At 38.9% G+C, this 19596-nt stretch overlaps 1 protein-coding gene across 1 annotated transcript; it reads right to left on the bottom strand.

Moving 5' to 3' along the window:
* Window positions 1-2756: 2756 nt before the first annotated feature.
* Znf674 (zinc finger protein 674) lies at window positions 2757-19330 on the bottom strand. Its single transcript, XM_077793656.1, is given in 9 exon segments — window positions 2757-2915; window positions 2917-3094; window positions 3096-3155; window positions 3157-3498; window positions 3500-3753; window positions 3910-3951; window positions 3953-4191; window positions 4596-4802; window positions 19318-19330. Coding segments are annotated over 9 exon segments (1494 nt in total).
* Between the last annotated feature and the right edge of the window lie 266 nt (window positions 19331-19596).

Genomic DNA, 19596 nt, shown 5'->3' with positions numbered 1-19596 from the left:
ATAATTATTCTTAAAAGATAGATATTAAAGTATGAGCACTGTTCCTAAGAAAAGTGTGTTAAAGACTACTGTATGCCTTTTCTGTAAGGCATATGCATTTCTGCACTGAAGAAGTTGATAAGTAAATAATATATACAAGGTCCTTTGTTTTAGCTCCTTTGTTTCAGGGATTTAGATGACTAATTTTCTCCTATCCTAGTTAAGGAAGTATTTTTTTTATCTGTTTAAGAAATAACCTAGGATTTTGTCCCACATGTGATATTTTATGCTTTATAAAGTTCTTTTAACAATGTCATGCTCCACCCCACAATGAACATGTGTTAACATTATAGTTGAGTGCTTATTTGTCACCTCAGCATCTTCTCCACAAAATGTTTGGTAATATGAAACATGATTTTTTCTAATAATTTCTAACATGGTTTTCTTAGCTCTAAACTCGCAGGTTTTCCTCAAAATAAGTACTCTGATAGGCAATGACATTTAATTCTTTCTGAAATCCTTTCCACATCAGTACTCTCAATTTCACCTCTTATGAATTCATTGATGAAGAATAGTGAAAATTGGTCACATTTGTTGTACATTTCCAGAATTATATTTTGTTCATTTTGTTAAATTAAATGAATGTTAAACAATATGTGAAGAGTTTCTGACATTCTTAAAATGAGTTGTTTCTACTATAGAACCCTAAAGAAAGAAATCAAAGAAGACCTTAGAAGATGGAAAGATCTACCTTGCTCTTGGATAGACAGAATTAATATTATCAAAATGACCATACTACCAAAAGCACTATACAGATTTAATGCAATTCTGATCAAAATCCCGTTGGCATTCCTCATAGAAAGAGAAAAGCAATCGTGAAATTCATCTGGACAAATAAGAGACCCAGAATAGCTAAAGCAATCCTTAGTGGGAAGAGTGAAGCAGATGGCATCACTATACCAGATCTTAAACTATATTACAGAGCAGTACTAACAAAAACAGCATGGTATTGGCCTGAAAACAGAGTGGTAGACCAATGGTACAGAATAGAGGACACAGAGACTAACCCACAAAATTACAATTATCTTATATTAGACAAAGGTGCCAAAAACATGCATTGGAGAAAAGACAGCCTCTTCAACAAATGGTGCTGGGGAAACTGGAAATCCATATGCAACAAAATGAAATTAAACCCCTATCTCTCATCATGCACAAAACTCAACTCAAAGTGGATCAAGGACCTAGGAATTAAACCAGAGGCTCTGCATCTAATAGAAGAAAAAGTAGGCCCTAATCATGTGGGATTAGGCTCCAACTTCCTTAATAAGACTCCTATAGTGCAAGAATTAAAACCAAGAATCAATAAATGGGATGGAATCAAACTAAAAAGTTTCTTCTCAGCAAAAGAAACAATCTTTGAGGTGAACAGACAGCTTACATCCTTGGAGCAAAGTTTTACCCCTCACACATCAGATAGAGCACTACTCTCTAGGGTATATAAAGAACTCAAAAATCTAAGCACCAAAAAAAAAAAATAACCCAATCAACAATTGGGCTAAGGACCTGAAAAGACACTTCTCAGAAGAGGATACACAATCAGTCAACAAATATATGAAAAATGTTCATCATCAGCAATTAGAGAAATGCAAATCAAAACTACTCTAAGATATCATCTCACTCCAGTCAAAATGGCAGCTATTATGAAGACAAACAACAATAAGTGTTGGAAAGGATGTGGGGAAAAAGGTACACTCATATACTGCTGGTGGGACTGCAAATTGGTGCAGCCAATATGGAAAGCAGTATGGAGATTCCTTGGAAAACTAGGAATGGAACCACCATTTGACCCAACTATCCCTCTCCTCGGTTTATACCCAAAAGTCTTAAAAACAGCATACTACAGGGACACAGCCACATCAATGTTTATAGCAGCACAGTTCACAATAGCTAAACTGTGGAGCCAACCTAGATGCCCTTCAATGGATGAATGGATTAAAAAAATGTGCATATATACACAATGGAATTTTACTCAGCAATAAAAGAGAATAAAATCATGGCACTTGCAGGTAAATGGATGGCGTTGGAGAACATAATGCTAAGTGAAGTTAGCCAATCCCAAGAAAACAAATGCCAAATGTTTTCTCTGATATAAGGAGGCTGACTCATAGTGGGGTAGGGAGAGGGAGCATGGGAGGAATAGATGAATTCTACATAGGGCAGAGGGGTGGGAGGGAAAGGGAGGGGGCAGAGGATTAGCAAGGATGGTGGAATGTGATAGACATCATCATCCAAAGTACATGTATGAAGACATGAATTGGTGTCAACATACTTTATATACAGAGATATGAAAAAATTGTGCTGTATACATGTAATAAAAATTGTAATACATTCCGCTGTCATTTATTTTTTTTAAAAATTAATAACAAATAAAAATATGAGGTGTTTCTGACATTCTTTTTTTTTTTTTTTGGTCCTGGGGATTGAACCCAGGGCTTTGTGCATGTGAGGCAGGCACTTCACCAACTGAGCTATATGCCCAGCCCTCATTCTTTTTTTAATGTAGTTAGCTTTTAATCTTTTTTTAGTTGTATATGGACACAATGCCTTTATTTTTTTCATTTATTTTATGTGGTGCTGAGGATCGAACCTAGTGCCTCACATGTGCTAGGCAAGTGCTCTGCCATTGAGCTACAACCCCAGCCCCCTGACGTTCATTCTTAATGATTCCCCAGGATGAATTATTTGATGTACAGCATGAGGTACAACTACTAGTGAAATTATCTAACTTTTCGAGAATATTTGTACATTCTCTCTCCTGTGTGACTTACCTGATGTTTATTCAGGGTTGACTTACTACTGAAGGCTTTCCCACAGTCTCTGTATTCAAAAGGTTTCTCACCCATGTGAGTTCTGTGATAGGCAAGGAGAACTGATTTCCACATGGAAGGCTTTCCCACATTCCCTACATTTGTAGGGTTTTCCTCCTGTATAAATCCCCTGACATCTAATGACAGTCGACTTCCTACTGATGTCTTTCCCAAAGTCACTGCATTCATAGGGTCTCTCTCCTATATGAATTCTCTGTTGTTTAATCAGTGGTGACTTCTCACAGAATATTCCTACATTCATTGCATTTATAGGGTTTCTCTCCTGTATGAATTCTCTAATAGACAATAGGGTTGCCTCTCACTGAAAGCTTTCCCACATCTTCTTCATTTGTAGGGTTTCCCTCCTGTATGATTTCAGTGATGGCCAAACAGATGTGATTTTGCACTAACAGTCTTCCTACATGTGCTGCATTGATAGGGTTTTTCTTTTGGGTGAATTTTCTGATGAACAGAGAGGTGTGACTTTCTCTTGAAGTTTTCCCCACATCTACTGCACTCACAAGGTTTCTCTTTTCTATTAGTATTCTGATGTTTAATGGTGATGGGCTTCTCATCAAAGGTTTTCCTATACTTACTGCACTTAGGTTTCTTATCTGTGTGAGACATTTGATGTATAATGCTGGACTTAGCATGCTTGTCTAATATGTGTTCTTTCATGTCTAATAAGATGATAAGAACTCTTAAAGGCTTCTGCACATTCACCATATACAAATGGTCTCTTTCCTATGTGAGTTTGCTCATGTTTAATAAAAGTTGCCTTCTGGATAAAGGCTTTCCCATATCCACTGCATTCATAGGGTTTCTCTCCTGAATGAGTTCTCGGGTGTGTTGTGAGGCCTATCTTCTGACTGAAGGCTTTTGCAAACTCAAAGCATTAATAAAGTTTCTCTCCAGTGTGAATTCTTTTTTAAAAAATTTTTCTTAGTTATACATGGACACAATGTCTTTATTTTATTTATTTATTTTTATGTGGTGCTGAGGATCAAACCCAGTGCCTCATAGGTGCAAGGCAAGCACTCTGCCACTGAGCCACAATCCCAACCCCTCCAGTGTGAATTCTTTGATGGAAAACAAGGTTGGTTTTTCTGGATAAACACTCTACTATATTCAGTACATTCATAGAATTTCTCCCCAGTTTGAATTCTCTGGCTTTTATTTTATTGCTACTGGTGGGGGGCTTTTCCTTGTTGATTGGGTTCAACAGATTTCTCTGCAGGTTAGGATTTATCAAGATTAGAAGGGAGACATAATTTCCAATTTACCTTACATCTGTAATTTATCCTTCTTACAAAGCTTCTATTTTTAAATTTATTTTTTATTTGTTCTTTTTAGATATGCATGACAGTAGAGTATATTTTAACATATTATACACAATTGGAGTATATCTTATTCTAATAAGGATCCCAGTCTTGTGGTTGTACATGATGTGGAATTACACTGGTGGTGTATTTATATATGAACATAGGAAAGCTATGTCAGACTCATTTCACTGTCTCTCCTATTCCCATTTCCCTCCCTTCCCTTCGTTCCGCTTTTCTAATCCAATGAACTTCTACTCTTCCCCTCCCTCCTTTTTGTATGTTAGCATCAGAGAGAACATTTGACTAAGACCATTTATATTATTTTTTTTTGGTGGTACTGGGGATTGAACCCAGGGCCTTGTGCATGTGAGGCAAGCACTCTACGAACTGAGCTATATATAGGGCTGGGGATCCAGCCCTATATTGCGTTTTAAACATCTTCTCCATGAATATTTAGGGTATCTTTGTGTTATAGAAACAAAGAATTTGCTTAGATAAATGATTTTTCTGTATGTTCTGCATTCTTGAACATTTTCATCTTTCAGTGTTTCCTGGTCTATGAATGCAGCTTGCCACAGAGGTCTGTATTGACTTTCCTTGTAGTTATCTATCTGCTCATCAACTTCCCAGAATTCTAGGAGAAAAATGTGATGAATCATTAAAATTTTACTACAATATATGGGATAACATGGATCTCTAAATACCCTGTGGTAAATTCTTATCAATATTATGATCATATGGATGGATCCTCCCCATGTCCACCACCCCATGTTTCCAATTGCAAATGTAAAGAATGCTACCATGAATTCTAAAAAATAATGTAATATGCAGCCAAGCACAAAGCCAAGAAAAGTATTATGTGTCAAAAATGAAGTGGTGGGAGTGATGGGAATTTAGCTTAATGGTAGAGCACTTGGCTATCATACAGAAGGTCCTGGGTACTATCCTTACCACCCATAAAAAATTGAAGTGAGAATGTACAATGATGGGGTAAACTGAAAGTGAAGCTTGGAGCCTTGCATAGGAATCCAGACCTCAGGGCACAAGTGTTCAAGAAAGGAGAACCTATTTTTTGCTTCAAGCTGGCATAACAAGGGGCCTGCATGTTTATTAAATACAAACTAGAAACACTCCTTGCTGGCCAAAGAAATTGTTAAGAATGGTGTTAGATAAAAGAAATCAGAAGCCTAGTTCTGTGATTCAATCTGCATGATTACAAGTGTAGTACAAGAGCCCATAACGAAAAATTAACATAAAATTGGTCTTGTTATTAGTAGATTCACAGCAATGGAAAACTTTCCAAAAAATATTTCCCATGTTTTTTATAGCTTAAGGCTCACAGAACATCTATGGAAAACCAAATCAAACATGTAAAAATAATTTAGACCTTACAAGGAAATGAATCATCAATAAAGAGAATCAACAGATACATTAAAAGATTCTCCCATTTCTAGAACAATCTAGATAATGTAACAATCTAGATTTTAAAGTAAATATATTCCAAATATCACCAGGTGTGGTAATGCATACCTGTAATCCCAGCAACCTAGGATGCTGAACCGAGAGGATTGCAAATTTGAGGCCAACCTCACCCAACTTAGCGAGACCATGTCTCCAAAATATTTTTAAAAAAACAAAAAAACAAAACTAGGATTGCAACTCAGTGATAAAGCTCCCCTGGCTTCAATCCCTAGCAGCCCCCCAAAATAGATAAAAATAAATTAAAATATTCTAAATATACAAAGAGTTAAGAACTAGACTGTGGGGGAAAACTTGGATACAAGCTAGGATACAAATATGAATATAAATTTTTTTAAAACTCTAAATAGAGAGGTTGAACAGTACACTATAAAGATAAATTGAATAAGTTAAATGACGGATTGTGGGAAACCACCCAGGATATAGCATAAAAGCTTAATGAAATGGAAACATAAGGGAAATAGAAATAATTAGAAGCTCCAACATAAGCTTATTAAGAGATCCAAGTGGAAAGGAAAAGGAAAAGGGAGTGGGGCTGTAGGCCAAGAAAAAGATTAATATAGCAGCCCTGATACTGTTCTCCTTACAAAGGCCAGCCTACAAGTTGGCCCTGGGCTGACATCTGGGAATTTGGATTTCAGGAATGTTCTCATAATTTCCTGACTGGTAAGCGTGGTTTTCTATGCCTCCACTGTTTATACAAACACTGTGTTTTATGCTGAACACCTGTTTTCCTTTTGGGAGTCTGGAATTTTGGTATATGCTAAGCAGTTTGTCTGTATGACCAGCCTCCAATAAAAACCAAAGTTTCTGAGTCTCTAATGGTCTCTCCTGGGCATAATAAACATCACACCTATGTTGCTGCATTTTTGATGCTGGGTGAAGAGTGCTCTGTAAGCCCCCTCATGGGAGGGTGACAGCATAAGGGAGCCTGCAAATGGATTCTTCCAGACTCTGCCTGTGTTGTTCCCCTTATAATGTGGTTGTATATTCTTGGCATCACTACAATAAACTTATCTGTGAATACAACTATATGCTGTGTCCCATAATTTTTTCTAGAAAATCTCAGAATATGGGAGTAGTCTTGGGGATCGCTGACCCAGGATATATTTGAAGAGGCAAAGACATAGTTTTCTAGAGTGAAAGGAAGGCATGAATCTTACACCCACAGTCCTCAGTGTGGCAAATAAAAGTAAATCCTCACTCACACAAAGTTGAGTGCAACCACAAGACTTAAAAATCAGAAAGAAAAATTTAAAAGCTTCCATGGAGAAAAATTTAAATCCCTTATAAACAATTATATCAATGTCAGATATTTAAAAATATATATTTTTAGTTGTAGATGGACATAATAACTTTTATTTTACTTATTTATTTTATGTGGTACTGAGGATTGAACTCAGTGCCTCACACATGCTAGGTGATTGCTTTACCACTGAGCTCCAGCCCCAGCCCATTTTTGTCAGTCTTTTTGGGAAAAAATAAAAAGAAGCTAGAAGTTTAATGAATAATATCTTCAAAGTTCTGACAGAAGCTGTCATCTTAGAACCCTGTGCCCAGATAAATTATTGTAAAGAAAGATGACAAAACCAAGACATTTTTGGACAATAAAGCAGATAATTTATCATAAATAAAGCCTGGCTAAAGATAATGCTTAGTACTTGAATCATTCAGAAGGATAATGACTCAAGGGGCAAGAGGCAGAGGGTAAAGAAAATCCATCTAAGGCAAGAAAAAAAGGTCATGAAAAAGCTGGCTATATAAATAATACAATAAAATACGAAAATAGTAACGTCAGAGTAAATGTATGTGTGTGTGTGTGTGTGTGTGTGTGTGTGTGTGTATTCAACTAAAAAGTACAACCTTACTTAAGGTTATACAAAAGCAAACTAAAACTTTGATAAATTTGATTACATTGCAATTAAGACTTATTTTCAAAACAACTCCATAAACAGCCTAGACTAAGAAAAGGTTGTTGAGGGGCTGGGGTTGTAGCTCAGTGGTAGAGCACTTGCCTAGCATGTGTGAGGCCCTGGGTTCCATCCCCAGCACCACATAAAACTAAATAAGCAAAATAAAGGTATTGTGTCCATCTACAACTAAAAATATATTTTTAAATAGGCTATTGACTATACGCAAAATTGAACTCTACAATATACAAAGAATATATACAAAGCAAAAAGAAAAGATAAACAGCCCAACAAAAACATAGACAAAGGATATAAACAGGCAGGCCTTAGAAGAGGAAATCTAACTAGTTAATAACATATGAAATGTTAGATTTCCTAGTAATCAAGGAAATAAAAATTATAAGAAGATACCAATTTATACTAACTAAAGGACCAAAATTTAAAGCATCTACAATTCTCTCCTGTTTCCTGCAGTAAGTTCTAGTTCTATCATGCAGCCCTGGCCTAAATCACATGCTTTCTGTGCCATTTGTTTTGCCACCTAAGGCTACAGAGCTTTGCATTTTAACATTGATGCTTCCTATTCAAAAGTTGAAGTTTTAGATTTTTCAGGAAGCTACATCTGCCCACCAGGCTACAATCCATGCTCTAAGGGAGTTGATTTCATATGATGGTAAAATCTACTCTTTTTGCTTCAAAGGCTGGCAATAAATGATAAGTACTTTTCCAGTCCAGAGGCCTTTTGTAGGATTTAAAAGGAGTAGATAAAAACTGCTTAATGTCCTTCAGCTGAAATATACCCCTTAAAAGTATGAGTGTTAAACCAGGCATGGTGGTACATGCTCATAATCCCAGCAGCTCAGGAGGCTGAGGCAGGAGGATCACAAGTCCAAAACCAGCCTCAGCAATGTAGCGAGGCCCTAAGCATCTTAGTGAGCCCCTGTCTCCAAATAAAATGTAAAAAGGTATGGGGATGTGGCTCACTGGTTAAGCAGCCCCTGGGTTCAATACATGGTACAAAAAAAGAAAAGTATGTGTATTAAGTAAGGTTGAATAATCTAAGGAAAAAATTTCTTTGAACAATCATTGCAAAGCTGTGATATTTTTCTCTCCCAAAATAGGCGAGATAAATGTATGTTCATCCCACCCTAATCTAGTAAGAAGGACTTCAGGGAGATTACTTGCTTGACATATGTCCATTAGCATTTAGGGGACACAGGGCATTTGGCACTTAACTTCCACCTACAAAAATTGTACAGTTGACAGATTGTGGCATCATATTGAAAGGGTAAAGTTTCTAAGCTGCAAAGCCTGAGTTAAAATGTAAAGGACCAGGCATTGTAAAGCTGCTTCTAAGCTGCAAAGCCTGAGTTGAAATGTAAAGGACTAGGTATTGTAAAGTTTCTGAACTGCACACAGAACCTGAAATTCCTGAGGCAGTTAAGACAATGCCCCACTGACCATTTAGTTGATTAATAGCCTAGGACCCTGTACAGCTTGGCACATAGGCATTCAGGGCCCAAACCAATCAGTTTGAATGTAACCCCCTCTTTAGGAATGACCTATCACTCCAGCCCGACCTGTTCCCGCCAATGAATGTACTAATCAAATCTAAGAATTGTTGTTTGATTTTCCCACGGTGTATGGTGATTTGTTAAAGGAGACTGTGATGTATGTAAAGTCCCCGCCCTCCCCAAAAAGTGTACTTAAGCACTGCTCAACCCCTGCTCTGGGCTCTGGGCTGCTCTCCCTTCTTGAGTGAGCACGGAGCCCCAGCTCGCTGGATCAATAAACCCCCTTCTGCGTTTGCATGAGTCGGTCTCTTGGTGGTCTCTTCCTCCGACATTCGCTGGACCCTTACAATATGGCAGCAACGAGGTTGTATGGAGGTAAATTGCAGGTCTCACTACCACCACAGAACACACACACACACACACACACACACACACACACACTCATTCTACAAGCCAGATATGCACCCTGGATATGAACAGGGCTGGGTTACATTGGAAAGAGGGCTTTCTGGTAGGATTGAGGTGACTTCAGTAGAATGACATTGAAGGTCACTCATGGAACCAGGGAATATATTAAATAACTGGTTGGAAAAGAGGACCTGCCTCCCCCAGTGCCTGCAAGCGAGGGGAACCTGCAAGCCATGGACGGGCGGGTCAGGACCAGCAACCAGCCAAGTGACAGCAGCTACACGCGCCGGCGGGGAACGCAGACCGGACCCACAAGGACAGGTCCGGCGGACGGCTGAGGGCTAGGCCTGTCCCCTCCCCCAGTGTCTGCAGGTAGGAGGGGGACTGTGAACACCAGCAGAGCGGGCCCAAAGCCTGCTGAGGGGCGGAACCGGCCCCTCCCCCAGTGCCTGCAAGCGAGGCGAACCTGCAAGCCACGGGCGGGCAGGTCAGGACCAGCAACCAGCCAAGTGACAGCAGCTACACGCGCCGGCGGGGAACGCGGACCGGACCCACTAGGACAGGTCCAGCGGACGGCTGAGGGCTAGGCCCGTCCCCTCCCCCAGTGTCTGCAGGTAGGAGGGGGACTGTGAACACCAGCAGAGCGGGCCCAAAGCCTGCTGAGGGGCGGAACCGGCCCCTCCCCCAGTGCCTGCAAGCTAGGCCAACCTGCAACCCATCGGGAGGTTAGGCCCAGCAACCTATGGAGTGACACAGGTTCCCCTGGCGCCTGCTGGGTAGGTGGACCTTTGACCGACCAGCAAAGCAGACCTAGGGCCTGCCAGCATGGTAGACGGATCACACTAATTGGAGGAGGATCACAGCCACTACCTGCCCTGCAAGGGTGATTTTTCAACTATACAAGAGCAATATAAATAAATAGAGGGGGAAAATATCAAAGACACAACAATTTCACCAAGCAGAAAGAAACGCCAGCAGTATGAAACGACAAGGAAAGAAAGGACCACAGGCAATGCAGGTCAACTCAACTTTAGAAGAGGTAATAGCTGCAACAGATGGAATGTCAGATAGAGAGCTCAGGACATACATGCTTCAGATGATCTGGAGTCTCAAGGAAGACATGAGACAGCAAAATCAGACAATGAAAGATCACATTGACAAACAAATCCAGGAAGTAAAAGATCAATTTCACAGGGAGATAGAGGTAATAAAAAACAAACAAATAGAAATACTAGAAATGCAGGAAACAATAAACCAACTTAAAAACTCAATTGAGAATACTACCAGCAGAGTGGATCACTTAGAAGATAGAACATCAGACAATGAAGACAGAGTATTTCAACTTGAAAAGAACATAGATAGCTCAGCAAGTCTACTAAGAAACCATGAGCAGCACATTCAAGAGCTATGGGATAATATCAAAAGACCAAACTTAAGAGTCATTGGGATACAGGAAGGCACAGAGCTCCAAACCAAAGGATTAAGCAATCTATTCAGTGAAATAATACAAGAAAACTTCCCAGACTTGAAGAATGAGACAGAATCCCAAATCCTAGAAGCCTACAGGACGCCGAATGTGCAAAATCATAAGAGATCCACACCTAGACACATTATAATGAAGATGTCCAACATACAGAATAAGGAGAGAATTTTAAAAGCTACAAGGGAAAGGAAGCAGATTACATTTAGGGGTAAACCAATCAGAATAACAGCTGATCTCTCAACACAGACTCTAAAAGCTAGAAGATCCTGGAATAACATATTTCAAACGCTTAAAGAAAATGGATTCCAACCAAGAATCTTGTATCCGGCGAAATTAAGCTTCAGGTTAGAAGATGAAATTAAAAACTTCCACGATAAACAAAAGTTAAAAGAATTCGCAGCTAGAAAACCATCTCTTCAAAAAATCCTTGGCAAAACATTACAGGAAGAGGAAATGGAAAATAACATTGAAAACCAACAATGGGAGGTAGGACAGTAAAGGGGGGAAAGTAGTCAAAGAGGATAACAAATCAGGTTTAGTAACATCAATAAACAAACATGGATAGAAGAACAAACCATATCTCAATAATAACCCTAAATGTTAATGGCTTAAACTCACCAATTAAGAGACACAGGCTAGTAGAATGGATCAAAAAACAAGACCCAACAATATGCTGTCTACAGGAGACGCATTTGATAGGAAAAGATATACATAGACTGAAGGTGAAAGGTTGGGAAAAATCATATCACTCATATGGACCGCGGAAACAAGCAGGAGTGTCCATACTCATATCTAATAAAATAGATTTCAAGCCAAAGCTAATCAAAAGGGATATAGAAGGACACTTCATACTGCTCAAGGGAACCATACACCAACAAGACATAACAATCATAAATATATATGCCCCAAATAATGGTGCAGCTGTGTTCATCAAGCAAACTCTTCTCAAGTTCAAGAGTCTAATAGACCACCATACAATAATCATGGGAGACTTCAACACACCTCTCTCACCACTGGACAGATCTTCCAAACAAAAGTTAAATAAGGAAACTATAGAACTCAATAACACAATTAACAACCTAGACTTAATTGACATATATAGACTATACCACCCAACATCAAGTAGCTACACTTTTTTCTCAGCAGCACATGGAACCTTCTCAAAAATAGACCATATACTATGTCACAGGGCAACTCTTAGACAATACAAAGAGGTAGAGATAATACCATGCATCTTGTCTGATCATAATGGAATGAAACTGAAAATCAATGATAAAAGAAGAAAGGAAAAATCAAACATCACCTGGAGAATGAACAATAGGTTGCTGAGTGATCAATGGGTTTTAGAAGACATCAAGGAGGAAATTAAAAACTTCCTAGAGTTAAATGAAAACACAGACACAACATATCGGAATCTATGGGACACATTGAAAGCAGTTCTAAGAGGAAAATTCATTGCTTGGAGTTCATTCCTCAAAAAAAGAAAAAACCAACAAATAAATGATCTCATACTTCATCTCAAAATCCTAGAAAAAGAAGAGCAAAACAACAGCAAAAGAAGTAGAAGGCAAGAAATAATTAAAATCAGAGCTGAAATTAATGAAATTGAAACAAAAGAAACAATTGAAAAAATTGACAAAACTAAAAGCTGGTTCTTTGAAAAAATAAATAAAATTGACAGACCCTTAGCCATGCTAACGAAGAGAAGAAGAGAGAGAACCCAAATTACTAGCATACGGGATGAAAAAGGCAATATCACAACAGACACTTCAGAAATACAGAAGATAATCAGAAATTACTTTGAATCCTTATACTCCAATAAAATAGAAGATAGTGAAGGCATAGATAAATTCCTTGAGTCTTATGATCTGCCCAGATTGAGCCAGGAGGATATAGACAACCTAAACAGACCAATAACAATAGAGGAAATAGAAGAAACCATCAAAAGACTACCAACTAAGAAAAGCCCAGGACCGGATGGGTATACAGCAGAGTTTTACAAAACCTTTAAAGAGGAACTAACACCAATACTTTTCAAGCTATTTCAGGAAATAGAAAAAGAGGGAGAACTTCCAAATTCGTTCTACGAGGCCAACATCACCCTGATTCCGAAACCAGACAAAGACACTTCAAAGAAAGAAAACTACAGACCAATATCTCTAATGAACCTTGATGCAAAAATCCTCAATAAAATTCTGGCGAATCGGATTCAAATACATATCAAAAAAATTATACACCATGATCAAGTAGGATTCATCCCTGGTATGCAAGGTTGGTTCAATATACGGAAATCAATAAATGTTATCCACCACATCAATAGACTTAAAAATAAGAACCATATGATCATCTCGATAGATGCAGAAAAAGCTTTCGACAAAGTACAGCATCCCTTTATGTTCAAAACTCTAGAAAAATTAGGGATAACTGGATCATACCTCAACATTGTAAAAGCAATCTATGATAAGCCACAGGCCAGCATCATTCTGAATGGAGAAAAATTGAAGGCATTCCCTCTAAGATCTGGCACAAGACAGGGATGCCCTCTCTCACCACTTCTGTTCAACATAGTCCTCGAAACACTGGCCAGAGCAATTAGGCAGACGAAAGAAATTAAAGGCATAAAAATAGGAAAAGAAGAACTTAAATTATCACTATTTGCAGATGATATGATTCTATACCTAGCAGACCCAAAAGGGTCTACAAAGAAGCTATTAGAGCTAATAAATGAATTCAGCAAAGTGGCAGGATATAAGATCAACACGCATAAATCAAAGGCATTCCTGTATATCAGCGACAAATCCTCTGAAACGGAAATGAGGACAACTACTCCATTCACAATATCCCCCAAAAAAATAAAATACTTGGGAATCAACCTAACAAAAGAGGTGAAAGATTTATACAATGAAAATTACAGAACCCTAAAGAAAGACATAGAAGAAGACCTTAGAAGATGGAAAAATATACCCTGCTCATGGATAGGCAGAACTAACATCATCAAAATGGCGATATTACCAAAAGTCCTATATAAGTTCAATGCAATGCCAATCAAAATCCCAACAGCATATCTTGTAGAAATCGATAAAAGAATCATGAAATTCATATGGAATAATAAAAGACCCAGAATAGCAAAAACAATACTAAGCAGGAAGTGTGAATCAGGCGGTATAGCGATACCAGACTTCAAACTATACTACAGAGCAATAGTAACAAAAACAGCATGGTACTGGTACCAAAACAGGCGGGTGGACCAATGGTACAGAATAGAGGACACAGTAACCAATCCACAAAACTACAACTATCTTATTTTTGATAAAGGGGCTAAAAGCATGCAATGGAGGAAGGATAGCATCTTCAACAAATGGTGCTGGGAAAACTGGAAATCCATTTGCACCAAAATGAATCTGAATCCCTATCTCTCGCCGTGCACAAAAGTTAACTCAAAATGGATCAAGGAGCTTGATATTAAATCAGAGACATGGCATCTGATAGAAGAAAAAGTTGGTTATGATCTACACGCTGTGGGATCGGGCTCCAAATTCCTCAATAGGACACCCATAGCGCTAGAGTTAACAAATAGAATCAACAAATGGGACTTACTCAAACTAAAAAGTTTTTTCTCAGCAAAAGAAACAATAAGAGAGATAAACAGGGAGCCTACATCCTGGGAACAAATCTTTACTCCACACACTTCAGATAGAGCCCTAATAACCAGAATATACAAAGAACTCAAAAAATTAGACAATAAGATAACAAATAACCCAATCAATAAACGGGCCAAGGACCTGAACAGACACTTCTCAGAGGAGGACATACAATCAATCAACAAGTACATGAAAAAATGCTCACCATCGCTAGCAGTCAGAGAAATGCAAATCAAAACTACCCTAAGATACCATCTCACTCCAGTAAGACTGGCAGCCATTAGGAAGTCAAACAACAATAAGTGCTGGAGAGGATGCGGGGAAAAGGGCACTCTTGTTCATTGCTGGTGGGACTGCAAATTGGTGCAGCCAATTTGGAAAGCAGTATGGAGATTTCTTGGAAAGCTGGGAATGGAACCACCATTTGACCCAGCTATTCCCCTTCTCGGTCTATTCCCTAAAGCCCTAACAAGAACATGCTACAGGGACACTGCTACATCGATGTTCATAGCAGCTCAATTCACGATAGCAAGACTGTGGAACCAGCCTAGATGCCCTTCAATAGATGAATGGATAAAAAAAAATGTGGCATTTATATACTATGGAGTATTACTCTGCATTAAAAAATGACAAAATCATAGAATTTGGAGGGAAATGGATGGCATTAGAGCAGATTATGCTAAGTGAAGCTAGTCAATCTTTAAAAAACAAATACCAAATGACTCCTTTGATATAAGGGGAGTAAACAAGGACAGGGTAGGGACGAAGAGCTTGAGAAGAAGATTTACATTAAACAGGGATGAGAGGTGGGAGGGAAAGGGAGTGAGAAGGGAAATTGCATGGAAATGGAAGGCGATCCTCAGGGTTATACAAAATCTCATATAAGAGGAAAGGAGGGGCAAGACAAGATAATACAAATGGAAGTAATGATTTACAGTAGAAGGGGTAGAGAGAGAAAAGGGGAGGGGAGGGGAGGGGAGGGGAGGGGGGATAGTAGAGAATAGGACAGACAGCAGAATACATCAGACACTAGAAAGGCAATATGTCAATCAATGGAAGGGAAACTGATGTGATACAGCAATTTGTATACGGGGTAAAAGCGGGAGTTCATAATCCACGTGAATCAACCGTGTAATATGATGTATTAAGAACTATGTAATGTTATGAACGACCAATAAAAAAAAAAAAAAAAAAAAGAGGACCTGCCTAATGGAGGAACACTGGGACATTCCAAGGACAGCATAAAAGTGCCAAGGACAGGCAGACTCAGTCTTTGGAATCTGCCACATGCAGAGAGTACCAGTATCAGATTACAACTATATGGATAGTTCAAACTTTTTTTTACTCTTTATAGTCTCCCTTCTTTCTTACCTTGCTTCACTCAAAGAGCCAGAGATGGTCTAGTAGTTGAATAGGAGAGTGGGAGGTTAGGAAAAGGGATAGCTGGAAGAATAAAGAAAAGACTAATCAGGTGTGGGGTACACACCTGTAATCCCAGTGACTCAGGAGGCTGAGGCAGGAGGATCACAAGTTCAAAGCCAGCCTCAGCAACTTAGTGAGGTCCTAAGCAACTTAGGAGACCTTGTCTAAAAATAAAAAATAAAAGGGCTAGGAATGTGGCTCAGTGGTTAAACACCCATCATTCAATCACTGGTGCCAAAAAAGAAAAGACAAATCTGAGTGTGCCCATGTTGCCAGTAAAAGGCAGAACTAAGGTGTGGGGAGAGAAAAGTTCCATTTAAATGAAGTTCATAGTTTTAATGATTACCTAGTTTTCATTTTAAAATTTTAACTGATACTTAAAAACATAAAATACTACATATTAATGTGATACCATATGATGTTTCAATACACGCACACATTGTATAATGTTTATATCAGTTTAAACATATCTGTCTTCTCAAATATAGCTTTCATTTTCATGCTCAGAAATTGAAAACAGAATAAGAGAACATTATGAACAACTTTATGCCAATAAATTTGACAGCTTAGATAAAACAGATTCCTTGAAAGACAAAATTACTGAAGCTCATCTGGAGAAATAAATCATTTGAATAACCCAACATCTATTAAATGAATTGAAATTTTAGTTAAAGACCTTCCCACAGAGAAAACTCCAAGCCCAGAAGAATTCACTTGAGAATCCATCAAACACTTAAAGAAGAATTAATGCCAATATTACACAAATTCTTTCAAATAATTGAAGGGAGGTGGGAATACTTCTCAACTCCTTGTATGATTTCATTATCTTTATTGTGGTATTGAAATTATAGATATAAAATTCAAAAGTTATCAAAATATTCACTTTAAAAATGTGTAATCTCCTGTATGCCAATTCACCCGAAATAACTGGTTTGAAACGGCTAAATCAGTACTAAGGTGGTAACGACACTGACAATGCTATATTAGAAAAGAGAGATTTCTTTTCACTGTTTATTACTTTATACCCACTAAACTAGCAAAAATTTAAAACCTGATGATAGTGTGCTTTGGCAGAGATATAAAATAGCAGGAAATCTAATACTGTACTGATAGGGACGTAAGTGAAAGAACTACTATACTCATTACATAGTAAACATTAAAACGAAAACAACTGCTACATCAACAGTTTTAAACCCAGGTATATAGGCGAAACTCTTACATAAACACACCAAGGACTGTACAAAAAAGCTCAAGCACCATTGTTTGCGATGACAAAAAGGTGTAAATAGCTCAAATGTCAAACAACAGAACAGATAAATGGAGCACATTCATACAATAGAATAGAGCAAATCAAAGGAACAAACTAGTTGTCTGTATCAATATACCAAATAGATGAATTCTAAAAAAGGGAAGAGGGGTGGGAAGGAAAGGGAGGGGCAGGAGATTAGCAATGATACTAGAATATGATGGACATCATTATCCAAAGTACATGTATCAAGACACGAATTGGTGTCAACATACTTTATATACAACCAGAGATATAAAAAATTGTGTTGTATATGTGTAATAAGAATTGTAATGCATTCCACTGTCATTTATTTATTTATTTATTTATTTATTTAATTTTAAATTTTTATTTTTTTAGTCATACATGACAGCAAAATGTATTTTGACATATAATACATACATGGAATGTACATACATCAATCATATTGTCTATTCTATTCTGTTGCCCTTCCTATCCTCCCTACTCCTCCCCTCCTCTCCCATCCTTAGAAAAGAGAGATTTCAAATCAATGAATTAAGCTTCTACCTTCTGAAACTAAGAGCAAATTAAATTTAAACTAGCAGAAAAAGAGAGTCAATAAAGGTTGAGATCAATAAAATCAAGAATGAATGAAACTGAGGGTCCCATTTCTGGCCACAAAAGAGTAAGGGAGAGTATTATGGCCTCACCTACTGATTAGTGCACCCAAAAATTCCAGACAAAATACATAAAGCAACTACCTGAGGCCTCTGACAAGTAAACAGAATTAGACAGACTATGAAAGGGAAACAAAAAGTAGGGATGCCAACTGGGTGCAGTGGCCCACGCCTGTAACCCCAGTGGCTCAGGAGGCTGAGGCAGGAGAATCGTGAGTTCAAAGCCAGCCTCAGCAACTTAGCAAGGCCCTAAGCAACTTGGAAAGACCCTGTCTCTAAATAAAGTATGAAAAAGGGCTGGGGATGTGGCTCAAGTGGTAGTGCACTTGCCTGACATGTGTGAAGCACTGGGTGTGATCCTCAGCATCACATAAAAATAAAGATTATTGTGTCCACCTAAAGCTAAAAAAAAGACCCTGTCTCTAAATAAAAAATAAAAATGGGCTGGAGGATTTGCAGGTAAATGGATGGCGTTGGAGAAGATAATGCTAAGTGAAGTCAGCCAATCCCCCCCAAAAAACAAATGCGGAATGTTTTCTCTGATATAAGGGGAGTGACTCATAGTGGGGTAGGGAGGGAGAGCATGAGGGGATTAGATTAATTCTAGATAGGGAAGAGGGGTGGGAGGGAAAGGGAGGAGGCAGGGGATTAGCAAGGATGGTGGAATGTGATGGACATCATTATCCAAAGAACATGTATGAAGACTCGAATTGGGTGTAAACATGATTTATATAGAGAGATATACAAAATTGTGGTATATATGTGTAATAAGAATTGTAATGCGAAAAAAACCATACATGTATAATGACCTAAATTGACGTGTAATACGGATTGTAAGGCACTCCACTGTCGTGTATTAAAAAAAATAATAAAATCATTTCAAAAAATGGGCTGGGGGCTGGGGTTGTGGCTCAGTGGTAGAGCGCTTGCCTAACACATGTGGGGCCCTGGGTTCGATCCTCAGCACCCCATAAAAATAAAGAAATAAAATGAAAGTGTCATGTCCAACTACAACTAAAAAAAAAAAAAAATACTAAAAAAATGGGGTTGTCGCTTTAGAAGCCTAAGGGGTTGATGTGAGACAGAACTGGTTTTAAGGCTTGGGGCTTTGTGAACAGAAAGGCGGAGGTAGGAGGCGAAGGAAGAGGCTATAGGGCTGGGAAAGAACTGAAACACCACAGAGACAGGAACTGAGGGGCGCCCAGTAGGTTGCCCAAGGCTACAGTAGGTGGGGGCAGCTCCGCTGACTAGGCCGCTGAGGCCCTGGCCATCGACTTCCGGAAATTCCAGAAGCGGTTTCCGCCACAGCGAAGTGGTGGCATTTCTCAACGAAGAGGTGCTCAGTAATGGTGGTAGCCCAGACTTCTACCTGACCTTCCCATCACGGCCCTGGAATGAGGTGGAAGACAACCTGCAGTCTTTCATGGCCGACCCTCAGGCGCCGCGCGCCATTAACAGGGCGTGTGCCTGGAGCTCCAGGGCCCTCGGGGTGCGAGGCAGCGGGAGCAGCAGGCGCGTCGGATCCGGCGGCTGAGGGGGCAGGTGGAGGAGTGCGAAGGAGCCGCCTGGGCTCTGGCCTCCGAACTGCAGCGGCTGCGTGACGACGTGGTTTCTCAGTTGCAGATGACCTGAAGCAAGCGCTGGGGGG

Source organism: Urocitellus parryii, chromosome X (assembly GCF_045843805.1).
Source record: "Urocitellus parryii isolate mUroPar1 chromosome X, mUroPar1.hap1, whole genome shotgun sequence".
In the NCBI taxonomy this organism is placed as follows: Eukaryota; Metazoa; Chordata; class Mammalia; order Rodentia; family Sciuridae; genus Urocitellus; species Urocitellus parryii.
This window is presented reverse-complemented; position numbering and strand designations above follow the sequence as displayed.